Consider the following 26,531-nt stretch of genomic DNA (forward strand, 5'->3'; position numbering starts at 1 on the left):
AGAGGAGCCACTCATAACAAAAAGTCTGAGTCCCTGAATGACTACATGTGGTAGAGGTGACTCACATCACAAACCCACATTGAATGGAGATGTACAAGAAATAAAACCTTCATTGTGTTAAGATGGTGAGACTTTTGGGGATGCTTGTCATAGCAAGTGGCCTATGTTGACTAATACATAATGGTAGAGAATTGTTTCCCAATATTTTTAGATATATTTTAACTTAACTATTGTATTACATTAGATTCATTCTTAAATTTCTCTAACAGATTTATACTAAGAATACTTGCTCCAAAGAAGTGAGATTTCCATCAGTAGAAAATAAAATAACTAACCAATAATGTTTTAATTTTAACAAACTAACATGGAGGAGTAAACTCAAAATAATTAAAATATTTTGTTTTTACACTTTTCATATGGTATTGTAAACTGTGATAATGTTCTGTATTAAAAATCTTTAGCACAGAAATAAGAAATGTCATCACACTTTCAATACACACTGATTCACAATTTTTAGAGCTTGGAAGGCAGGAAGACTTTTTAAATTGAATAATTATTAACATTTCTTCTTTATATGAAAGTAATACATGATCACTGAAGATATTGGTTTTAAATCTAAAAGCAATCACCATAAGGGTTTATTATGAAACATTTACATTAGTTTAGATTTGGCAGTTATGTTAGAAGAAAACACTTTAATATGTGGCTTTGAGAATAAAGGTATCTCTTTTTTTTAATAAGAGTTTTTGAGCCAACCTGATGATGTATGCTGGGGAGAAAGATCTCAAATGCTCCCAAAGCATATAATTTTAAAATGTCTATCTTTTAATTTTTATCTTTTAATTTCAAAAAATGTTTAAGTACTCTCTCAATAGTATAAATAACCAGTTACCAGACACCTTCTTAACTTCTAGGAGTTTTGCAACCTATGAAAAAAACAACAACAAAGACATACAGAAAGAAACAGTAACATAAAAAGTTATAAGAACATAAATGGTGTTTATTTCATATAGTGTGAGAAAAAAGTGACATATTTGGACAGAGCAAAGCATAAAGTAGAAAAATTAGCATCTCAGTTCAAGGTAGAAAAAAGTTTAAAAAGTCACCTAGATAGAAAGAGGAGATTAAAAAAAATAGAACGGGGATTTCTTGGTGATTCAAGAACTGTTTTCTTCCACAGTAGCCTGGATTATAAGGAACTCATGGAACCAAATGGTGAGTGGGGTTGAGGTATACAGTGTCTATCACTTTAAAAAAGTAAGCTGCTCAACAAATGAAGCTGGGACACCTGGATATCCACATGCAAAAGAATGAAGTTGAACCCTGAACACCTCACACCACATACAGAAATTAACTCAAATGGATCAAAGATCCAAATGTAAGAGACACAACTATAAAAATCTTAAAAAAATTGGTATAAAATTTCATGATCTTGGTTTAGGCAATGATTTCTTAGATCTGACACCAAAAAGACAAGTAACCAAAGGAAAAAATAGATAAACTGAACATCAAAATTAAAAACTTTGCCTTAGAGGACACCACAAAGAAACTGAAGACAACCCATAGAATGGAAGAAAATATTTGCAAATAAAAGACTTGTTTCTAGAATATGTAAATAAATTTTACAACTCAACAATAAAAAGACAAATACTCCAATTTTAAAATGGGGAAAAGATCTGAATAATTTCTCCGAAGATATACAGGGAGGGGAAAAAGTAGGTTTACAGTTGTGAGCACACAAAACACAGAGTTTATACTTGTATTATTTGCCCCACCCTGTATATAGGAACTATGCAGGGATGCACTATATAAAAATGAGACATTCTAGAACTGCTGATCTGGGGACTTTGTCTCCCTGTTCACTAAAGGGTCAGATTTTTAGTAGCCAAGGGCATCCATTCCAAAGCGAATGGGATGGAACATGAAGAGAACTGAGGATTCACTTTGGTTGTTTAAATAGCAGCATTTTTTCAGGAAGAGAAAAAAAGATCAATCTTGTATTTTTGGACTACATAAAGGCTTCTTCTTTTTGTAATAAAGTAGAAAAGCTCTCTTCCAAAAAGAATATACAACTGGCTAATAAACATATGAAGAATTGATGCTCAATATCCTTAGCCATCAGGCAAATAAAGATAGACAATAACAAGTATTGGTGAGGACATGGAGAAAATGGAACCCTCATACATGGCTGGTACGAATGTAAAATGTTGCAGATGCTGTGGAAAACAGTTTGATGGTTCCTCAAAGTGGTAAGGATCTGGTTACCACATAATCTAGTGATTCTAATCGTAGGTATATACCCAAGAGGAATGAAAACCTATGTCCACTCAAAAACTTGTATAAGAATGTTCATAGCAGCATTATTCATAATAGCCAAAACATGGAAACAACCCAAACATCTAACAATTGATTAACAGATGAACAAAATGTGATATATCCATATAATGAAATATTATTTGGCCATAGAAAGTAACAAAATACTGACATGCATTACAACATGGATGAACCTTGAAAATATTATGCTGAGTGCCCAGCTGGCGTGGCTCATTAGTTGAGCATGGAGGTTCGATTCCTGGTCAGGGCACATGCCCGGGTTGCAGGCTTGATCCCCAGCAGTGGGCATGCAGGAGGCAGCCGATCATTGATTCTCTCATATCACTGATGGTTCTTTCTCTCTCTCCCTCTGAAATCAATAAAAAGTAATATATATATTTAAAATATATCTTTATTGATTTCAGAGAGAGGAAGGAAGAGAGGGAGAGAGAGACAGAAACATCAATGATGAGAGAGTCATTGATCGGCTGCCTCCTGCACGCCCACGACTGGGGATTGAGCCCACAACCTAGGCATGTGCCCTGACAAGGAATCGAACCCCAATCGCCTGGATCCTAGGTTGACACTCAAGCGCTGAGCCAAGCCCGACTGGGCAATAAAAATGTATTTAAAAAAAGAAAATATTACGCTGAGTAAAAGTCATCAGACTAAAAGGCCACAGACTGAATGATTCCACTTATATGAGATGTCCAGAATAGGCAAATCTGTAGAGACAGAAAGTAGATTAGTGGTTTTTATGGACTGAATTGTGTCCTCCCCAAATTCATATGTTGAAGCCCTAACTCCCAGTGTGACTGAATTTGGAGATGGGGCCTACATGGAGATAAGGGTTAAGTGAGGTCACAAGGGTGGGGACCTAATCTGACAGGGTTGTCCTTATAAGAGGAGGAAGAAAAAAAAGAAGAGGAAGAGATACCAGATATCCTTCTCTCTTTCTCTCTGTGTGTGTGTGTGTGTGTGTGAACACAGAGGAAAGGCCATGTGAGGATACAGAGAGAAGGCAGCTGTATACAAGCAGGATGAGAGGCTTCACTGGACACCAACCCTGAAGGCAACTTGATCTTGGACTTCCTGCCTTCAAACTGGAATTACATAATGGTGATAGTTTCATAACTCTGTAAATACACTAAAAACCATCATACAACTTAAAAGGGTAAATTTTATGGTATGTGAATCCTATCTCGATAAAAAAATATATAAATTATATCTCAATTTTGAAAAATCTTACAAAAAAAAAAAGCAAGCAGCACATTTATAAAAGCCCATGGTGGTCATATGACAAACTTGGAACTTGACCTGATTGAGGAACTTAGTGAAATCCTCCTAGCTCCTACTTTTCTATTTTGATTTACAATGTTACTCATTAGTTGTAATGCATGCTTACTTACACTAAACTTTTCAATCAAGTGCTTGAGAAAGTGAAAAAATCTACTTACATTTAGTATAGGAATGGCAGGTGGTTAAAATGGAAGGTTCAGCCCTTCTTATTTGCTATTATTCCTTAATCTTACTTGTTTTTATGTCCTTCCCTTCCTATCTTCATCTTTGTTTTTCTTTAAAAATATATCTTTATTGATTTCAGAGAGAGGACGAGAGAGATATAGAAACATCAATGATGAGAGAGTCATAATTGATCATGCATGCCCTCCTGCATGCCCCCAACTGGGGATCGAGCCCCCAACCTGGGTATGTGCCCTGACTGGGAATAGAACCCCAATCTCCTGGATCCTAGGTCGATGCTCAACTGCTGAGCCACACCCAGCCAGGCCATCTTTGTTTTTCTTACCATATTATCTTTTGGTTCTTCACTAATTTTCTTTCCTAACATCCACCCATTTCCTCTTTGCTTCCTTTGTCTTACTCTCCTTATAATAATAAATGTGTCTTGAAAACCTACTACAGTGGTACCTCGGTTTTCTAATGTAATCTGTTCTGGAAGACCGTTCGAGTTCTGAAACATTCGAAAACTGAGGGATCAATAGCCGACAGCTAGGCCTCAGGATCTTGCCCTCAGCAGAAGCCATGTGGCATGTTCAACTTCCGAGGGATGTTGGAAATCGAAGCATTTACTTCTGGGTTTATAGCATTTGTAACCCAATATGTTCATTAATGGAGACGTTTGAAAACCGAGGTACCACTACTGTATTTGACAGTAGGGGTTCTGCTGTTAGGTACCCTGTAGTCACATCTTATCTTTCTTCCTTTTCTCTTCTAATCACACACCATTATGCCTCTCTTTATGTGCCCACTACCACACTTTCTTACCCATCTATATACTCCTCTATTTGTAATTACAGTACATATACATATACACATACATATATATATAAAATGAGTGTGTGAGTGTATATATATGTATATGATTTTTTATTAACATTATTGGGGTATAAGTGATATATATGAAACTGTATATCTTTTAAATGTACAAATTAATAAGTTCTGGCACACATATATATACATCTGTGCAACCAACATTACAACCAAGATAATGAATATATCCATCACCTCCAAGTTTCTTTGTGCCCTCCTGCTTAACTGTTCCCTTCCAAAAAACTACTGATCTGCTGTCATTACAGATTACAGGTAGTCCCTTGCTTTTGCACAGTGGTATGGTACTGTAAAAATGTGCAAGCAGAAACCGTGAAAAACAATCTTAATAATCAATGGGGAAAATTATGATTGTTCAGTGACCCTTAAAATTTTTGTCCAAACATTAAAAACTTATTGTTGGCTATAAATATATAGGGAAATAAAAAACAGTAAAACAAATGTGTATTAATAGACTATAATTTGAAACATTGAGAATTTAAAGTCTTCTTTATAAAAACTTAACAAGAGTAGCGTGTTTAGCCCGGCCGGGAGTGACTCAGCGGTTGAGCGTCGACCTACGATCCAGGCAATCAGGGTTCGATTCTGAGTCAGGGCACATGCCTGGGCTTGATCCCCAGTCGGGGGCATGCAGGAGGCAGCGGATCAATGACGATTCTCTCATCATTGATGGTTCTCTCTCTCTCCCTCTCCTTTCCTCTCTCTGAAATCAATAAAGATATATTTTTTTAAAAAAGAGTAGAGTGTTTGACTTCTTTTCATTGCATAACTTATGATACAGAGCAAGAGCCTTTTTTATGCCTTGACAAATTGTCACACTCCCTTCTAAATTTAGATCAGTTTCTAACATTTGGTCCTTTGTGCTTTCAACGTTGTAAAATATTTCTCAGAGTTCTTTTAATGTGCAGTTTTTGCTGGCACCATTTTCTCTGGGATATCTTTATTCTTTTCACCACAATCACTTTATTTATGTCCATAAGTTCACCTTCACTAATTCCTCTGGCTGCATATCTAGAGCCTCTCAACAACAGTGTATCCACATTCCCACAGTCAGCTATTTATTCTATAACTACATTTCATTTAATTCAAATTTCTCTTCCAGTGTTGTCACTTTTTATTTCTTTAACTGTTTGTTGGAACTCTCCAGGAAAATCCTCTGGGCCTGGAGGTATTTTTAGGGAGAGTTGTTAATTAAAAATTCAATTTCAGCCCAGTCGGGCGTGGCTCAGTGGTTGAGCGTCGACCTGGGATCCAGGCGATCAGGGTTCGATTCCCGGTCAGGGCACATGCCCGGGTTGCGGGCTCGATCAATGACTCTCTCATCATTGATGTCTCTATCTCTCTCTCTCCCTCTCCTTTCCTCTCTCTGAAACCAATAAAGATATATTTAAAAAAAAAATTCAATTTCATTAATAGTTATAGACTATTCAAATGATCTATTTCAGAGTGGGTCAGTTGTGGTAATTTGCTCAGGTAACCCTCAGGATGGCAGAAAAAAGATAACAGAGAAATAAAATACAGAATAAACACACAATAAAATAAAATAAAAATAAAATAGACTGGCCGGGCGTGGCTCAGAAGTTGACTTAGGATTCAGGCGGTCAGGGTTCGATTCCCAGTCAGGGCACATGCCCGGGTTGTGGGCTCGATCCCCAGTCGAGGGTGTGCAGAAGGCAGCCAATCAATGACTCTCTTATCACTGATGTTTCTATCTCTCTCTCTCCCTCTCCTTTCCTCTCTCTAAAGTCAATAAAGATATATTTAAAATAAATAAATAAAATGGCAGACTTAAGCCCTAGTCAATAATTACAGTAAGTGTTAATGGTCTAAACCCCTTAAGAGACAGAGATAGGCAGAGTGGATTAAAAAACATGACCTAGCCCGGCCGGGTGTGGCTCAGCGGTTGAGCGTCGACCTAGGATCCAGGCGATTGGGGTTCGATTCCCGGTCAGGGCACATGCCCAGGTTGCGGGCTGCAGCCGATCAATGACTCTCTCATCACTGATGTTTCTATCTCTCTCTCTCCCTCTCCTTTCCTCTCTCTGAAATCAATAAAGATATATCTAAAAAAAACAAAAAAAACATGACCTAAATATATGCTGTCTACAAAATCACACTTAAACTATAAGCATATAAGTAAGTAGAAAGTAAAATAAAGGAGAAAGATATATAATGCAAACATTATTCCAAAAAATGAAGGAGTGACTATATTAATTTCAGATTATCTGGTTCCTTATATGAATGTTTTTTTTACTGAAACTTGCACATTTTGGGTCTTATGCTATGAGACTCTGGATCTTTAAAGCTTCTGCTGTGACTGGCTTCCTCTGACACTGCTCTGGCTGGAGATCAGGTTAGGGGGGGATATCACCTCATTACTACTAGGTGGTTACAGAAGTTCTGATTCACCATTTGGCCTCTGTTGACATCCAAGGGGCAGGGACTCTCTGTTACGGCTGGGTGAGGCTGGGAGTTCTGGTTCTCCATTAAGCCTCCACTGATACCTCTCTCACTGGAATTGGAAAAAGCACCTTACTCCTGCTCCATATGTGGCCTCCTCCATTGACATCAAGGGAGGAGGAGGTGCTTTCATTAAAACTGGGAAGTGGTGAAAGTCCTGACTTTCTATTAAGTCTCCTCTAATGCTACCCTAGATGGGAAGGAGAGGGATGCATCATCACTGCCAGGTTGAGGTGGAAGTCTAGGCTCCCCACTGTTACTACTATGGTATATAAAAATACTGACAACAGGACATAAAAATGCCTGACTCTTGTATTCATTCATGATGCTGTTCTAATTTTTAGGAGGCAGGAAATGGTGTAGATGATGATGAGCTAGTAAGGCTCAGGATGTGTGTTGGGAAAGACTGGAGTTTTCCTTAACAGAGACAGTCTCTCTGTCGGTGGGACAGCCTAGGCTTGGGTTTCTAGAAGTGATTCAACAAGCATTTTTTCTGGACCATGACCAGGACCTAAGAACCTGGTGCTAGGGAAAGAGAATTCAAGGATGTGACCTCTGCCCTTTATGAACCTAATATGTACTAGAAATAGATGTACAATGAGATGTATAATTTCTCATAGTAAGCTGTCCCACCAGCCCCTTTATCTGTTGCTATCCTATCCCTTCCCTTCGCTTCCCTTCCTCTGCCCTCCCCTCTCTTACGTCACTCACTCACTCACTCACTCACATACTAAGCATTTTATTTCATACCAGCCTTTGTGAGAAGCACTGGAAACACAAAGATCAGTAACAAAAAATGGCTTCCAAAACCAGTCATTACTCTTGAGATGAACTTACTACTTCCTCTGGCAGAAAAGTCCTCTCCCCTTTCCACAAAACCCAAATCCTCTTCTACTTAAACTTTCTTCTCAAGTCTTTGCAACTGAAGGTTATGTGCTTGTAGTCAACTCAATTATTACAGTTATCCCCTTCCATCTGTGTTTATGCATTTTGCAAACTCTAAATGTTTTGGCCTTCTATTAATAGATGCTATCACTATAAGGTCCCAATTATAAGGAAACGACTTCTCATGGGGTTATGTATTAATAGGGTTATTATGGGGTTATATAATTAATGCTCTGTTTTTCCTCAAAGACTAATAAATGCTATTGATTATTGAGTCAGATCTGGAAATCCTGGTCTCCATAATCTTATCACATTTCAGGTTGGACCTCAAACAGTTTTATCCTATAAATAGACACATATTTTTTTCCCTAAATAAATGAGCTTGGCTTTCATTACTAACCTATCCTAGCCTGGTATACTCTGCCACTGGTCTGAGTGAACTGGTGAATGTGGCATATGATTTTGTATTATAAATGTGTAATTAGCCACTGAAAGTCTCTCCCCAAGCAGCACACAGATAACCATAAGAACATTCATTCCCTAAGTCAAAGATGCAAGCATGCAAATACCTGAGGGAAGGCTGTGGAAGAGTGTCTGGATTGGCTGGTACCTGGACTCCCTTTTCCCATTCTTCTTTCCACGTATCCGTAAAGAGGTAATAGCTGTCAGGATTAATGTGGTGAGAATCTGAAAGTTTCATGGCACTGATGAGATCCTTTCGGAATACCTGGGAAGACATTGCACACATCACAAAGGAACTAAAACCATTTAATGTTATTTTAAAAAGATCATCCCCACCAAATCTATACTTCAACAAGAGAGACATCTCTAACTTCTTATATGGCCAGATCAACTCTTATTTGGAAAGGGTTTGAAGTGTTGACAGGGAAGCCAGCTAGTTCTGGATTTAATAAAGAGTAAAGGGGTTCTTACTGAATTATTTTCTTGTGTTCCTTGAATTTAAATTAACAATACAGGTAACTCTAAAACAGTTTGTATAAAACAAGCAAGCCTTAACCCTCTAAAATTAAGCAACAAGTATCCCCTGATAAACTTATAATTGTTTATCTAGCCATCACCTTATTTTTGATTATTTATGCAGAAATAATTTTAGACTTACAAAATGTTACAAAAATAGTACAGAGCTCCCATACACTTTTCACATAGTTTCCTTTAATGTTAACATTGTATATAACCAGTATACAATTACCTAAACCAGAAAATTAACATTGTTACAATACTATTAATTAATTTACATACCTTATTCAAATTTTACTAGTTTCCCCCCTAGTGTCCTTCTGTTCCAGAATTCAATCCAGGACCCCACATTGCAATTAGTTGTTATGCCTCTTTAGTATCCTCCAATTTGTGACAGTTTTTCAGTCTTTCCAGACCTTGACACTACTGAAGATTTCTGTTCATGTATTTGATAGACTGTCCCTACAATTTCAGTTTGTGTGATGTTTTCTTATGATTAGACTGAGGTTACTTATTTTTTGGCAAAATACACAGAAATGACGCTGTGCCCTTCTCATTACATTATATTAGGGATATGTGATGCCATGATCACTGGGTTAAGGTAGATCTTGCTGGTTACTTCCACTGTTAAGATTACTGCATTTCCCTTTGTAATTAATAAATATCTTAGAGGAGATACTTTGAGATTATAAAAATATCCTGTTTCCAGATCAGGACCAGAAGCATGGATACATGGAACAGACTGACAGATCTCACAGGGGAGGGGGTGGAGGGGACTGGAAGAGATTAATCAAAAACATAGATGCACAGCGCCATGGACACAGACAATAGGGTGGTGAAGGCCTGGGGTGGGGTGGGGGCTGGGTGGAGGGGGGCAAAGGAGGGGAAAATGGGGGACATCTGGAATACTGTCAACAATAAACAAAACAAAAATCCTGTTTTTTCTCAAACTGTCATTGGCTAATTTTAGTATCCACTGTCCTTTCTCCCCATTTATCTTTTTATTTATATAATTATAGACTCATAGATATCTATTTTATTCTTTGGGTTATAATTCAGTATGTTATTGTTATTTATTTTGTTGCTGAAATAGTTCCACCTTTGGTAATGGGGAGCACTTTCAGATTGGCTCTCAATATATCCCATTAATTTGGGAGTATTTCCTATATTCCCATTATGTCCCAGGAATGTTTATATCCTCTACCTGGTTATAAAAGCTATTACTTGAGAGATTAAAGATGGCAGCAGACTGAGTGGAAGCTACACAGACCAAACTGGAATAACAACTAAAATATAGAAAAACCATCCTGAAAAATCAACTGCAACTGAAGATGATCTCGAGAGCACCCTCATAATCAAGGAGGAAAAGTGGAGACCACACAGAGGCTGGTAGGAAGTGTAGAGGCACGAGAGGGCTGGCTGGGTTCCCACAGGCAGCAGCTGAAGGTCCAGAGGGATATCTCAGCTGTGGGGGGTTTCCACTGAGGACTCAGGGGCCTAAACCTCAGGTGGGGCTTCCCAGCCGAGAGCACCAGAACGGAGAAAGGTACCCACATAACGTGTGGCTGTGAAAAGCAGCAGGGTTTCTCTCTGCTAGGAAGAGACAAGACAGCTGGAAATGCAGGCAATCCCCTTAAAGGGCCAACACACAAAGTTTTGTGTGCAGCCACTCACTTGGGCTCTATGAGAGGGAGGGCAGACTGGACTGGAGCTGTGTGAGGAGAATCTAGGGTTGTGGGCTCTGGTGATAGAGATCACAAGGCACCCATTTAGATTCCTGTGCTGAGTCATTTGCCCATACTGCAGAGGACATCTCTCTCAGGCAGACATTTTGCTGCTTTTGCCTGGGGGAGGGTGGGAAGCAATTGCCCCACCCTGCTAGAAAACCTCTCCCCTTACCTAGTGGAGTTTCTGCAGCCTGAGGCTCATTAAGAGACTGATAACAATCAGCCACCCCACCCTGCAGGCAAAGGCTGGCATCAGAGTGCTTTGAGTCTCTGCCTGATCTGCTTCTGGACCTGGGCCTTGAAAAAGCAGACTTTGGTGTGCATCCTGGTCCTGCCCAAATGCACCCAGCCCCAGCAGAGGAGACTTCAAGTCATGGGTTGTTGACAGCTCCAAACAGGGTGCTCAGGGCCAGTCACAAACTGTGTCTGACACTGGCCTGCACCAGAGACCCTCCAAAAAGACAGAGTCCTAGCAGATCCACCTAATACATTGAAACAAACCCTACAGGCAGTCAAAATGGGGAGACCAAAAAACAAGCCCCAAATGAAAGAACAGAAGTCTCCAGAAAAAGAGCTAAATGAAATAGAGATAAGCAATCTATCAGATATAGAGTTCAGAATGATGATTGTAAGGATGCTCAACAGCATGAAAAAAGATATGGAAACTACGAAGGAAATTAAGAATGACATAGCAGAAATAAAGAATACACTGGAAGGAATAAACAGCAGATTAAAGGAAGCTGAGGACAGGATCAGTGAATTAAAAGACAGTGTAGAAAAATGACTCAATCAGAGATCCAAAAAGAAAAAACAATTAAAAACAGGACAGTATAAGGGAGCTGTGGGACAACATGAAACGTAACAATAGTCACATCATAGGAGTGCCAGAAGAGGTCGAAAGTAAGCAGGAGTTAGAGAACCTGTTTGAAGAAATAATGGCAGAAAACCCCTAACCTGGTAAAGGAAAAAAGTCACACAAGTTCAGGAGGCACGGAGAGTCCCAAGCAAGAATCCAAAGAGGCACATGATCAGACACATCATAACTAAAATGTCAAAAAATCTTAAAGGCAGCAAGAGAAAAGCAATCTGTTACCTACAAAGGAGCTCCCATAAGGTTATCGGCTGACTTCTCATCAGAAACTCTACAGGCCAGAAGGAAATGGCATGAAATACTCAAGGTAATGCAAAACAAGGATCTGAAACCAAGGCTACTCTACCCAGCAAGGCTATCATTCAAAATAGATGGTGAAAGAAAGAGCTTCCCAGACAAAAAAAAGCTAAAAGGAGTTTATCTCCACCAAACCAGCATTGCAGGAAATGTCAAACGGACTGCTGTAATAATAAGAAGAAATACAGAGAGAAACACAGGCATAAAGAATTAAAATGGCAATAAATAAGGACCTATATAACCTTAAGGACTTTAAGGGAGAGATTAAGAGTAATTCAGTCATAGTTGTGGACTTTAACACCCCACTGACTTCACTGGATAGATCTTCCAGACAAAAAGTCAACACAGAAACAGTGACTCTAAATGCCACACTAGATCAGATGGATTTTATCAATATTTACAGAACATTTCACTCCAAAGCTGCAGAATATACATTCCTCTCAAGTGCACAGGGGTCACGCTCAAAGATCAACACTTTAGAAAACAAAACAAGTCTCTACAACTTCAAGATTGAAATCATATCAAGCATCTCAGATCACAAGGACATGAAATTAGAAGTCAACTACAGTAAAAACACTCAAAAACATTCAAGCACATGGGGGCTAAATAACATGTTATTATAAAATGAATGGGTTACCAATAAGATCAAGAAAGAAATCAAAAACTTCCTGGAAACAAGTAAAAATGAACACACAACAACCCCAAATCTATGGGACACAGTGAAAGCAGTCCTGAGAGGGAAGTTCACAGCACTACAGGCCTACCTCAAAAAGCAAGAAAAATGTTTAGTAAACTAACCCTACAACTTAAAGAATTAGAAAGCTCCCTTGTGAAGCTGTCAGGACCAGGGCTTTTGCTTGCTGGGAGTTTTTTTTATTACTGCTTCAATTTCATCAGTTATTAGCCTCTTCAGGTTTTCTGAGGCTTCCTGATTCAGTTTTACATGATTTCACTCATATGAGGAATCTAAGAAACAAAATAGACTGAGGAACAAAACAGATCCAGAGACATAGAAGCATGGAACAGACTGATGAATCTCAGTGGAAAGGCAGGGGTGGGGGAGTAGGTGGGGAGAGATTAATCAAAAAACTTATATGCATATATACATAACCCATGGTCACAGACAATAGGGTGGTGAAGACCTGGAGGGGGAGGGGCGGACATGGGGTGGAGGGGATCAACAGGGGGGGAAAAAGGGGGATATCTCATACTTTCAAGAATAAAGATAATTTTTTAAAAAAATCTATTACTTTTATATGTTAACTTCATATTCTGCTATCTTACTAAATTTTTTCATTGCCCGAGTTAGTTTTATCATTGATTTTCCTACCGTTTCCCAGATATACTATCATATCATCTGCAAACAGAGAAAGTTTTACATCTTCTTTACCTAGTCTTATGTTTCTAATTGGTTTCTCTTGTTTAATTGCATTGGCTAATACTTATATTAATATTTGGAATAGTAATGGGGATAGGGCATATTTGTCTTCCTGAAATTAGTGAAAATGTCTCTAGTGTTTCCTCATTAAATAAGATACTAGGTTGAAGACTATGGTATATATATATTTCATAATGTTAACAAAGTATCTTACAGTTCCTATTTTTTGCATGTTTTATACTGACTGGGTATTGAATTTTGTTAAAGGCTTCTTCAGTATATATGGAAATAAGTATATAATTTTTCCTTAGAGATATTAATATGCTATATGATAATACTGGATTCTTTAATACTGAAACTTTCATTTCTAGAATGAATGTCATTTGGTAGTGATATATTATTTTCTTAATATGGTATTATATGCTGTTTTCTAGTATTTTATTTAACGTGGAGTTAAATTATCCATGGAGTGATATTTATCTGCAGTTACTGTTTTTTTGTATTGTATTTAAGGTTTAGGTATCAGTGTTATGCATGCTTCATAAAAAATTAGGACATTTTCTTTCTGTTATAATGCTCTAGAATAATCAGAATTATTGGGACTATCTGGTCCCTATGAAACCATCTGGACTTGGTGCTTTTGTGGGGCAGTTCCTTAATAATTTCTTTTTTTTGAAATTTACCTCTTTAAGCTTTCTACATCTAATGGAGTCAATTTTGGTAATTTGTATTTCCATAGGAAGTTATCTATCTTATCCAGGTTTTCAAATTTATTTCTACAGACGCTTGCAAAGTATAGGCAGTTTCACTTTCTCCAGCAGTGTGGGATCATAAAAATGACAGTGAGCTCAGAAACGGAAACGTTATCTTAATAATTAATGAGAAAATTATAATTTTTCTATATCTTTAAATATTTTGGTTAAAATATTAGAAAATCTCTTACTATTGGCTATAAATGTATAGAGAAATGAAAACTAGAACTACTGTAATATTTTTAGTATATTGTTAATTGAACATTAGAAATGTTAAGCTTTCTTTTTTTGTAGAAAAGCTTATCAGGAGTAGGTGAAACAATGCTTGCCACCTTTTTCTCATTATGGAGAAAGAATCTGAAATGGAATGTTTCCATTATCATTATTTTTAAAGAAACTATAATTTCATCAGTTTGTATTTCCCCTTTTCACCCAAGAGTTATTTAATGGGTTTAAAATTTCCACAGGGAAGAGCCTTTCCGTTTTTGTTAGTAATTCCAGAGTTTACTGCATTGTGATCAGAGGGTTGTTTATAATATTTCTACTTAACTGAAACTACTGACGTTTTATTTATGACTTAATACTTGATCATATTTTGTGTATGTACCACAGACAGTTGAGATGGTGTATTCTCTATTATCTCTAATATCACGGTGTAGAATTTGATATATATTCATCAAGATGTACCTTACTGCTTATGCTATTTAGATCTTCTATCTCCTCACTTATTTTTCTGTTCACTTAGCCTGTATGATATTGAGAACAGTATTTGAAAGTCTCTTATGATTAGTATGTTTCTATCTATGTCTCCTTGCATCTCCTAGAGTTTTTGCTCCATAAAGGTGACTGCTGTGTTATTCAGTGTATAACTATTCACAAGTATTGTATCTTCATGGTGAACTGTACCTTTCAGCATTAAAAAGTCTTCTTTGTTTGGGGGGCTTGATTTTTACTTTTTCTGATATCAGGATTGCTACTCCTGCTGTTTTTGTTTCCGTTTTCCTGGTATACCTTTGTCAGTATCTTTATTTTTATCCTTTCTGAATAGGTGCTTTAGGTATACTCTTATATGCAGCATATAGTTGGGTCTTACTTTGTGAGCCAAAAAATATTTTTATTTAACAGATATTAAGCCCATTCATATTTATTGGCATGACTCATATATTTAGTCTCCACTCTCATATTTAATAATTATGTGTATATTTCCTGTGCTTCTGTCTTTCTCTACCAGATGCATATTCTTTGCTTTTTTAACTATAACTTTTTGTATTTAAGAAAGTTTGCAGTTATATTGTAGTTATCTCTGTACTTAGATCTTTAAAAGATATCCTTAGCCTCATTTTCTTTTTTAACCTTTTACTATCTGGCTTATTAGTTTTTATCACTTTCCGTGAACTCCTCACGAGTGAGAAGGATAAGAATATATGTCCACTGTGGCAGCCAAGAGGCTCCTAGTGCTAGCCTTAACCCTTCCCCTGTCAAGGGACCCCAAGTTCGGTGGAAAGTTCAAAGGTCAGAGGTAGGGGATGATAATATGGGTACAATTATAACCTGGACTTGTAGAAACAAAGAGATTCCCTACAGTTCATTTTCTGGACCCTAAGCACGATTAGGTACTGACAATATGGGAATGGGGATCCATCTAAACTTTGATATACTATTATTCTTTGGTTGAAAGGGCCCCTGGGTGACTAAGGGGCACAGAAATGTGCTCACCAGCCTGGAAACATGACTTCAGTGGCTGTGGAAGCCTAAGCTTTGTGATTTTGCCTTTTCAACAACAGAAAAAAAAGTATGGCATGCGTTCTTAAGTATGCCATGAATCCTGGCAACAATTTCACTAATGAGTTCCATTTAACATCTAAGCAACAAGGAAATACACTTTCACATAAAGCATGCATACACTGGTCTACACCTCACCTACTAATTTCTAATTCTGAAAAAAAATCAAATAACTACCTGCAGGGTGAAGATAAATGTGCCCCACATTTCTGGAAGATCAAAGGAAGAGATGCTATCAAGCAAACATTTTAGTCTTTAATGCTAATAAAGGTTCTTGGAGGAGAAACACTGTGCAGATTATGTGTAACATGAAAGTAGAGGCACAGAGCATTATCCAATAAAGCAATTAATTCTCAGTTGGTGCAGTTCTGTTTAAACTGCCAACATTTCAGAGTATAGGACTGAATTATCACATAACCAAATGATGCCATTTAAATAAGGACTCATTCCATTTGCTACTTTCCAGGGACAACTCTGGGAATGCTTGTTGGTTTCACTTAGGGAAGATTTAGAATTGATAACATGACCTGAGCAAAGTAGAGGAGGACACCAACCTTAAACATGCTCGTGGCCAGGTGGCAAGAATGACCTTCCTACCAAGAATCCTAGCCAATGAAGGTGCTGTGCAGGGAAGAAACTAAGTCTACAGTAAATAAAAACTGATGGTTTATTGTGTAATGTTTTATATAAGGGGGTAAGAGAGGATCACAGACATATCCATTTAACGTTTAGCACAGAGCTCAGTGCTCTGGGTGGCTAGTGGGAGAAAGAGAATCACCATTTTGCTGAACACTCTGATCTATTTCTATAAATTACTAAAGTGCCTGTAATGAGTCAGTGGTTAAATTACAACTGTGTTAAACTACTGTCTTTGGAAAAGACAGTGGTGTGGGAAATCCTACCTTAGATCTGTAAAGAATACTAGAGTCAAGTATTTCTCAACCTCCTAAAATATTTCATTATTTTCTATATGACATACTTCACAATATAAATCGATTGCAAAATCATGTCTTGGGCTTAATAATGCCACAGTATCTAATTACATAGCACAAGCCATGTCTTCATATTTGATATAACTGCTTTATGAAAATCTGTCCCATATAGTTTCCTAGGTAACCTGGAAATATATTGTACTGGGTTGAATGGTGCCCCCCCCCCAAAAGATATGTCTACGTTCTAATTTCTGGAACCTGTGTATGTCACCTTATTTGGAAAAGAGATCTTTGCAGATGTAAATATGAAGATTTCTGAGATGATGAGATCATCCTGGAATACTGGCAGGGGAGGGGGGGGCTACAAGAGAAAGGAAAAGGGAGATCTGAGGCAGAAGAGGAGGAAGCAGTGTAATCATGGAGCAGAGATTAGAGTGACTCATTGCTCTACAAGTCAATAAATGCTGGCAGTCACCAGAACCTGGAAGAGGCAAAAAAGAGAATTTTTCCAAAAATCTCTAGAGGGAGTGCAGCCTGGCAGATTTTGGATTTCTGGCCTCCGGAATTGTGAAAAATAATTTCTTGTTGTTTTAAGGCTCCCAGTATGTGGTAATTTGTTACAGCAGCCCTAGGAAACTCATACACATATTTACCAAACAGAAGAATAACTTAAAGACTCTAGACGAAGAGATAGAAAAGCAGAGGCCAATGAAATCTGGCCCTTGTCCCTGGCTCCAGAAATACCAAACCTCCAGGAACAGGCACTCTGTCAAGTCTGGGAAACCTCAGACTATAAGAACACCAATCAACTCATACCTATTTCTCTTAAGCAAATGAAGACTAAATCCAATGACTATTATAATTTTCCCTCCTGCCTTTAGAGAAATAAAGCAGATTTATAAGCCTAATTTCAATTCTATAAGCTAGCCAGATTAAACAGCATCAGATCCAAGGTTTCTAGAGAAGCATTTTTACTCAAGGCAGAGTGCAAGTCTGCCTTATCTTGCTATAGAAGTCAAGTATCTCAAGCATGATGCAGAACATAAAATGTTAAAGAGAGGATAGGAATGTAAGCTCAGTACTCAGGCAGATATCTGGAAAGTGATATGAAATATACAGGGTGGGGCAAAAGTAGGTTTACAGTTGTTTGCATGGAAAATAATACAATAAATAATAATACAAGAATAAGCTATGTTTTGTGTACTCACAACTGTAAACTACTTTTGCTCCACCTTGTATTTACCAGACTGGTCTCATGAATCTGCTTCTGATAAGAAAAGGCATATTTTAGGTTTTGAAAATGAATACAGACAAATAAAATAGCTATAGTGTATCCTGGGTAGCAGTGTTTTATACATACAGTGGCGCGCATACACGCGTGCGTGCGCACACACACACACACACACGTTTATTTTCATAAGGAAATTACAAAAGGATAAACTTAAAACTTAAAAAAAAAAGTTAACTCTGGTTGGAGCATTGTCCCATACACCAAAAAGTTGTAGGTTTGATTCCCAGTCAGGGCACATACCTAGGCTTTGGGTTTGAACCCCTGGTCAGGGTACATACGGGGGGCAAAGTGATTGATGTTTCCCTCTCTCTCCCCCTTCCTTTTTCTCTAAAATCAATAAGAACATATCCTTGGGTGAGGATTAAAAAAAATTCTTTAAAAAAATGAAAACGGGCCCGGCCGGGCTTGGCTCAGCGGTTGAGCGTCGACCTAGGATCCAGGCAATCGGGGTTAGATTCCCGGTCAGGGAACATGCCCAGTTGCGGGCTTGATCAATGACCCTCTCATCATTGATGTTTCTATCCCTCCCTCTCCCTCTCCTTTCCTCTCTCTGAAATCAATAAAGATATATTAAAAAAAAAAAAAAAAATGAAAACGGGTCCCAGGACAGACTACCTGGATTCATCTACTGGTTTCACCATTTAATAGTTTGGGGAAAGTTATCTAAATTCTGTCTGTTACTCATCTGTAAAATGGGGATAATAATCACACCTCAGAGGGGTTATTATTAAGGATTAAATGAGTGAATTTATATAAATGGCTTAGCATGGTACTGAGTTCATGCTAATTGCTAAATAAATTCTAGCTGCAGTTATTTTATTATCGTTATAGTCTCAGCTTTACTTCTAAAAGCAGAAAAAAATGTATACAGCAGAGTTCTCCTACCTAGTCCATAAAGTACATGTTGATGGGGTAAAGGAGATGTGAGTTCATGGCTCAACTAAAACATGCATGCCCTGGTCAGTGTGGCACAGTGGTTAGAGTGTTGGTCTGCACAATGAAGGGTTGTGGGTTCAATTTCCAGTCTAGGGCACATACCTGGGTTGCAGGTTCGATCTCCAGCCTCGTGCAGGTGGCAACCAATCGATGTGTCTCTCTCACATCGATGTTTCTCTCTCTCTCCCTCCCTCTCTTCTACTCTCTCTAAAAATCAATGGGAAATAAAATATCCTTGGGTAAGGATTAACAAAAAAACACACACACAACACCCCAAAAAGAGCATGGTTTGGCTCCCAAAGACAGGGTTCCCATGCAAGAACCCCATCAAGTAATGCAGAAACTTCACAAAATAAAACATGACCATCTGCTACTAAATTAAAGATTATGAATAAGGGACCTGGATATTGACATTGACCTAGGTAATGAAGTTGAGAAGTTTTACACATTCTTAATTGTGTGCCTATTTTATATGCACTGGTGGTTTCCCCCAAAGTTCCAGAAACAAAAAGACTTTATACTTATCAGATATCTGCTTATTTATGGTCAAAGAGGGGATTCACAGTCTAACATACAGCCCAGAAACTGTGCCAAGTCTAACAGTGCATACACATCTTGGCCTTTCAGATGCTTGCAGAAACAAAGGAGGCCTCACTATGAATTCAATTAGAATATCAATGCTTAACCTGCTAGAGCTACAAAATGAAAATGCCCTTTTACTGCTTTCATTAACATCTTTCAGTGGGCAGTTTCTTAAAGCACAGCTAGTCTGAACATTTCTGTGACATTTTTTAGAGAAAAAGCCAAACATTTACTTCCTGTATGACACAAAGGGGAACACTGTCTGGTCCATGTGAACGAAGGAGAAAGAGATTGATCAGTTTTGGTTCACAGTCTGAAACTTAAATCTGAAACTATACATAACTGACCACAAACAGGTGTGTCACCCCAAAAGCGTGCATGTGTGCACACGCACACGCACACACACGCACACAAATAGCTGCACACACAGTTACTATATTTAACTAAAGAGAGTTAACTGTAAGTGATTTTCTTAGAATTATATAATCTTAAGGCAAAAAAAGATTTTTGGGTTATCTAGAAGGATCAACCACTTAGAGCAGAGAAAACCTAGAAAAGAATACAAGCTTGTTCTTATATGATAACAAAGGTACCCAGTATTGTCAAGACATTATACCGCACACTTATTTTTCCAATGAAGCAAAGCTTATGCAATTTCTATCTTTAAAACTTTAAAAGTCACCCTGGCTGGTGTTGCTCAGTGGTTACAGAGTTGGCCCTCGAAATGAAGGGCCGAGGGTTCAATTCCCAGTCAAGGGCATGTACCGGGTTGCAGGTTTGATCCCCAGCCTCGGTCATGGAGCGTGTGTGGGAGGCAACCAATCCAGGTGTCTCACATCAATATTTCTTCTCTCTCTCTTTCCCCCCTCCCCTGCCTCCCTTCCACTCTCTCTAAAAATCAATAGAAAAAAAATGTCCTCAGGTGAGGATTAACAAAAAAACAAAACACACCCTGGCCCCCCAAAACCCCTTTACAAATCATGGAAATAGTTTTCAAACAGTTTGAAATAATTCTCAAGTCTCTTATGAAATATAAATGGGACATTTTTGATGGCTATGGGCTGACATTAACTGGAACATCAGTTGCCATAAAGCAATATACTTTGGGGCTGCGTAGGTAGGTTAGATTATTCCTCTTACCCTGTACCAAACAGAGGTAATATGCATCCTGGTAATGGAGGAGAGGGAGCAATTGAGTCTGACTTGGAGATCTGGGCAGTTTTCACACAAGAGATGACACATGAGGTTTTCTTTGCAAGTTTTTCTCCCATCCCTCAATGTCCCTTTTTGTGCAATAAGTGTATGTTTGCAAGCTTGGTGCTTTTTATCTGCTGTGGGCCAGAAAACAAAATAATCAAGCTTGTTAGAAAAACAGATAAAGAGATGTAAACAGGCTCTATTTGAGGGTATTGCAGTGTTCTCTGCCGAGTTAAAATATATGAGCTTTCACTCTGTTGTTATGAAAGTCTGGGACATAATAAATGACACTCTGGGCCTACAGATGATATGCAGTCAATCCTTTAAGATAGGTTGATATGTTTTATAGACCAGTCAGACTAATAAGTTAAAATATCCTAGCTTCTGAGAAAGAATGGAAGACTTCTTAATAAATTCAAATTGGTCATCTAGTACTATGTGTGTTTTTTTAGGGCAATTGACTTTTTAAAAACATCTTTAAGAGCATGGGCCCTTTTGAGAATCAGATGAAGACTACTAGCTCAAAAAAAACACAACAGATAAAAACATACCCTTAAAAGTCTGCATACAATTTTTAGAAGGTACTGAAGCTCCTGGACCCTACATGGGATTCACACACCCCTAGGAAACTCTTCTCTAGAGGATAAATCAGGCAGAGGCATGTACAGGAATCTCACCAAAGCACTAATCATCAAAGAAAATATGTATCTATTAATGCAGTCAATTAAGGCCCAGCAAAATTGATTATTTATATTGCATTTCAATAACTAACTCCCAGTAAACAGATAAGGTTTTATCTTGGACCTGAAGAGGGTCAAAAAGAAGAAACTCCTATCCTTACAAGAAGAAAAAGGCAGAGCAGGCAGCAAATTAATTTTTTTGGTGAACCCATTAGAGAGATGAGTCACAGGACAAATGGCCCACTCAAAGAGAGACAGGTATGCCTGCAGGGAGACACAGGACAGGAACATTTGTTTACCTAGGGCAGAAACCACAGTAGGAACATTAAACTAGAAATTTTGATGAACTGCTGGGGCCAAATGGGGACTACTATGAGTATGGAGTTCCTGGGGATTGTACTTACAGGGGGTTTCCACCCTCTTGTAAGCTTCTCTAGACACACAACTCAGCTCATAGGGAAGATGGGGGAAACCTGGAGAAAAGCTCCTCTAGTAGTGCTGCCTGGGGCCCTGGTGTTCAGTGTCCTGGCTCCATTACTGAACAAAAGGCTTCATCTTCAGGGAAAGGATATCAAGTGAGGGTACTGGTATAATTTCATTAGTGCTGGGGGGAAGGAAAAGTACCCAGCCTCAGCCTCCATGCTTTATCTAAAGGAGAAGAAAGTATTAATCTACAGAAGGAAGAACCTCAAGGACATAGACTGAGAATACCAGAGGATACCTGCTACAGGTAGACAGGGGAAAATGGGGCAGGGGCGAAAAAGCCCTATCCCTTAAGTCCACCTCCCCTATTCCACCACCAGACTCAGGACCACTATGCCACCCAAAGACTAAGATGTAATCAGAAGATCAAAGACCACCGTCCCTCCCCCATGCCCTACATCACCATGCTAATGCGTCCAGTGATAACAACAGTGGTTTACAGCTGGGAGAACTGCAAAAGACAATCTCTCTGAGGACAAGCACAAAGGGACCTAAGTCAAGGTCACTAGAGGAATCGTCTCTGGTACCCATAGCAATAACAAATTTCAAACACCTTCATACGTTGCTAATGGGAATGTAAACTGATGAAGCCACTTTGGAAAAAAATCTGGAATTCTCTCATATGGTTAAATAGAGTTACCATATGACCCAGTTACCATATTCCACACCTAGGTGTTACTCAAGACAACTGAAAACATAATGTCCACATAAAAACTTGTACATGAATTGTTAATGTGCCAGGTACAGAAACCCAGGTACAGAAAACTCGGGTACAGAAGCTTACCAGGGTAGAAAGCCCCAGATGCCTACCTAGCAAGGGGCAAAATTGGGAAAACAGGAAACTTGTCCTCTGAATAACCTATCCTCCCCCAGCGTATCGCTGGTCATGCGGTTTAGACCCCTGAGCATTTCCTCCCTAAAGATAGTATATCTAAACCTCAGTTGTATTTCAGCTCCAGGCTCAGAAAAGCAGCAAAACCAGACAAGTGGCGCCATAGTGGCTGCCTCAGAACCGCCTACATTGATTTATAACCCCCTGCCCTGGCACCAACCAATCAGTGGAGACCACAACCCTGAAAGAGCACATCTGGAAAGCTGATGAATATTCTATTGCGAATCTCCCCTAAGATTTCCACCTATAAGAGATAAATGCACTTAGGACAAAGGACCTAGTGCACGCCCCCCACTAGGGGAGCAACCAGGGGAGCAATAGGCAGTGGCAGCTTGTCCCAGGTTTACTTCCTGAACCTGTCTCCAAGGTCCCCTTCTCTCTCTGACTTCTTTCTCAGTGAGCTGAAGCAGCCCAACCTAGGTTCTCTTGTTGCCTCTTCTATGCTCTTCCTTGTTTCACTGTCCCAGGTATACTTTTGCTGCCATCATGGACCTAATACCCTTTGGCTCAGTGCTGTGTAGCCCTGCCCTCTAGATATCCCCCATCCCCTACCCTCTTTCCTTAAATAAATTCAATTTTTCTTTATTCACTGTCTGAAATGGCTATTTAGCCTGCCCGCGCACCACCGACCTTAACCTTTCATGAATGTTCATAACAGCATTATTTATAATACTCTAAAAATGGAGACAACCCAATTGTTCATCAACTAATGAATGGATAAACAAAATGTGATATATCCATACAATGGAATATGATTTAGTCATAAAAAGATGAAGTACTGATAGATGCTAAAACATGGATGAACCCAAAAATGTTATGCTATGTGAAAGAAGCCAGACACTAAAGGCTGTATATTATGATTCCATTTATATGAAATATCCAGAATAGGCAAATATAAAGAGACAGAAATTAGATTAATGGGTGGTAGGGGCTGGGAATAGGGGGATTGGAGTATAACTGCTAATGGGTAAGAGGTTTTCTTTCTATGGTGATGAAAAGGTTCTAAATTTAGATTGTGGTAATGGTTATGTGACTCTGTGAATGTACTAAAACCCACTGAATTACACACTTTAAATGGATAAATTGTATGGTGTGAGAATTATATTTCAAAAAAGATGTTTAAAATGTTTTATTTAAAAAGGAGATTGTTTCAGTGGACATTACCTGAGAGACATCCACTCCTACCCAGTAATAACAAGGTGTGCCTCCTCCTCAATGTGGTATCAGCAGAGACTGGGGAGAGAGCCTGAATTGTCACTACAGCCCATCAGTAATGTGGTACCCCTTACCACCATCACTTCCCCTGCTATCAGGGAGGCAACAGGGTGGGGATTTCCACCAGCATCAAGTAGTAAGGAGAGTAAAGAGTAACTCCTCCCCTTCTTAGAGAGATAACAGAACTATTTTCCTGGAGAGATAACAGAACTAGGATAACAGTCTAGGAATCCTGCAACTGGTGGTCAAGAGCCAGCACCCTCTTCCCCACTAGCCTGGTTACTATGGAGGCCTGATAAAACAGATTTAAACAAGACTTAGTGTTGGATGACATAATACCAAAAAAGTCCAGGATACAATGGAAAATCATCATACTAAGAACTGGGAATGAGAAGAGACAGTAGACACTAACACCAAGATGACACAGATGTTAGAATTATCTGTCAAGAATTTTAAACCATCCATCACAAAAATGCTTCAGCAAGAAATTATACTTTTGTGAAATGAGTAAATTGAAAGTTTCAGCAAAGATATGGATGATATAAAGAATAACCAAGTAAAAATATTGAAATGGAATAATACAATAACTGAAATAAACTCAGAGGATAGGCTCAATAGAAAAATGGAATTAACAGAATAAAAAATAAGGGAACCATGGAAAATTTCTTAATCTGATCAACAGAAAGAATATACATTGAAAAAAAGAGAAGCATCTGAGGGACCTGTGGGAAAATAACAAAAGAGCTAACATTCATGAAATTGAAGTTCCAAGAAGAGGAAGAGAAAGAAGGTGGAGCTGAAAAAATAGTTGAAGAAATAATAGCTGAAAATTTCCTAAACTTTATATAAGATATAAATCTAGATTTAAGGAGCTGATCAAACCCCAAAAAGGATAAACCAAAAGAAATTCATGCCCAGGAACATCACAATCTAACTTTGGAAAACAAAAGACAAAGACAAATCTTGAAAGCAACTGGAAAAGATATGACTAATTACCCACAAGGGAGCAACTATTTGAATGACAGCAGATTTCTCAAGTACTGAAAGAAAAGTGTTGTCAAAGCAGAATTCTATCAAGTAAAAATATCCTTCAGGAATGGAGGTGAAACCAAGACATTCTCAAATAAAGGAAGACTAAAAGAATTCATCACCGGAAGACTTACCCTAAAAGAATGGCTAAAGGAAGTTCTTCAAGCAGAAGATAAATGAACAAAAGGAAAGTTGGAATATCAGGGATAAAATAATAGCCTATCCTCCTCTGGAGTTTTAGAAGTGATGTTTGATGGTTGGAAGCAAATACTCTAACATTGTCTAATGTAGTTCTCAATGTATGTACAGAAAATACTTAGGACAATTATATAATAAAGGCGGGTGGGGGTGTAAACAAACCTAAATGGTGGTAAGGTTTCTATATTGTTGTATAATATCAGGTTCTCTCTTTTATAACATCATGTAAAATATAAGTGAAAAAATTTGCTGCCAGGTGCTCAGTTCTCCTTACGCTTTGCAACGAAAGACTGCTACTCTCACTGACCTAGAGGCAACAGGTCTTAAGAACCAAAGCTCTTGAGTCACTATATTCTAGGACTAGCTGTCCTGAATAAGAAAGTGGCAAGGTTTCTTTCTCACCATTCTGTAGTGAAGGCCTCCTTTGCATAGATAGGAAATTTGTTCTCCTGTTTATGTGCATTTTATTCCACAAGTTTTTCTTGACACAGACACATAAATATACTCTGATATTCTACCTAGCCCAGAAAGATTCCCAGCAAAAGATGGGAATGAAAAGTGACCTCTGAGAAAGAGAGATGCTCACTCTGGCTGACACCCTAAAGTAATGCCCCATTCCCCCCTTGTGGGGGCAGGTAGAACCTGTGACATGCTTCTAACTAACAGAAGTCTGTATAAAAATGTGATGGGACGTCACTTCCATGATTATGCTATGTTAATATAAGACTAAGTCTTAGACTAGAGTAAAACACTTTCCCCTTACTGACTTTGAAAAAGTAAGCTGCCATGTTTTGAGAGGATATATGGAGAAGGCCACATGGCAAGGAACTATAAACAGCCCTTAGGAGTGGAGGGTGGTCCTCCTCCAAAACCCAGCAAAAAAAAGAGGGACCTCAGTCCTCCAGCTGCAAGGAGATTAATTCTGCTGACAACCTGACGGAAGCCAATTCTTCCCTAATGAAACCTCCAGATAAGAACACAGCCCAGCTAGCACACTGATTGCAGCTTTGAAAGACCTGGAGAAGAGAACCTAGTCACAATGTGGCTAGACTCCTGACCCACAGAAACTGAGAGAATACATGTGTACTACTTTAAGCAACTAGTTTTGTGATAATTTGTAATGCAGCAATAGTTAACAAATAAACTCTTTTCCTTTGTAGCCAAGAAAGTCTACTCATAGTAGAAGTGAACACATACAGGTCAATTTCTCCTTATTTAATTATCACAGAAAAAAAGTCTACAGGATCCACTAAACCATTACCAAGTGCCACTCTGGCACTTTGCTGCCATTAGGGCAGAATATG

The 26,531-nt window shown here is 38.5% G+C and overlaps 1 protein-coding gene across 2 annotated transcripts in view; it reads right to left on the minus strand.

Annotated features, from left to right (window-relative positions):
* JADE3 (jade family PHD finger 3) overlaps positions 1-26,531 on the minus strand; it is a 140,795-nt gene that overhangs the window by 42,975 nt on the left and 71,289 nt on the right. For both annotated transcript variants that reach the window (XM_016218482.2, XM_087829518.1), the window contains exon 4: positions 8,577-8,734. In XM_016218482.2, the coding sequence (XP_016073968.1) occupies positions 8,577-8,734 (158 nt within the window). The remainder of the gene's footprint in view (positions 1-8,576; positions 8,735-26,531) is intronic.

Source organism: Miniopterus natalensis, chromosome X, assembly GCF_054644295.1.
Source record: "Miniopterus natalensis isolate mMinNat1 chromosome X, mMinNat1.hap1, whole genome shotgun sequence".
NCBI classification, from domain to species: Eukaryota; Metazoa; Chordata; class Mammalia; order Chiroptera; family Miniopteridae; genus Miniopterus; species Miniopterus natalensis.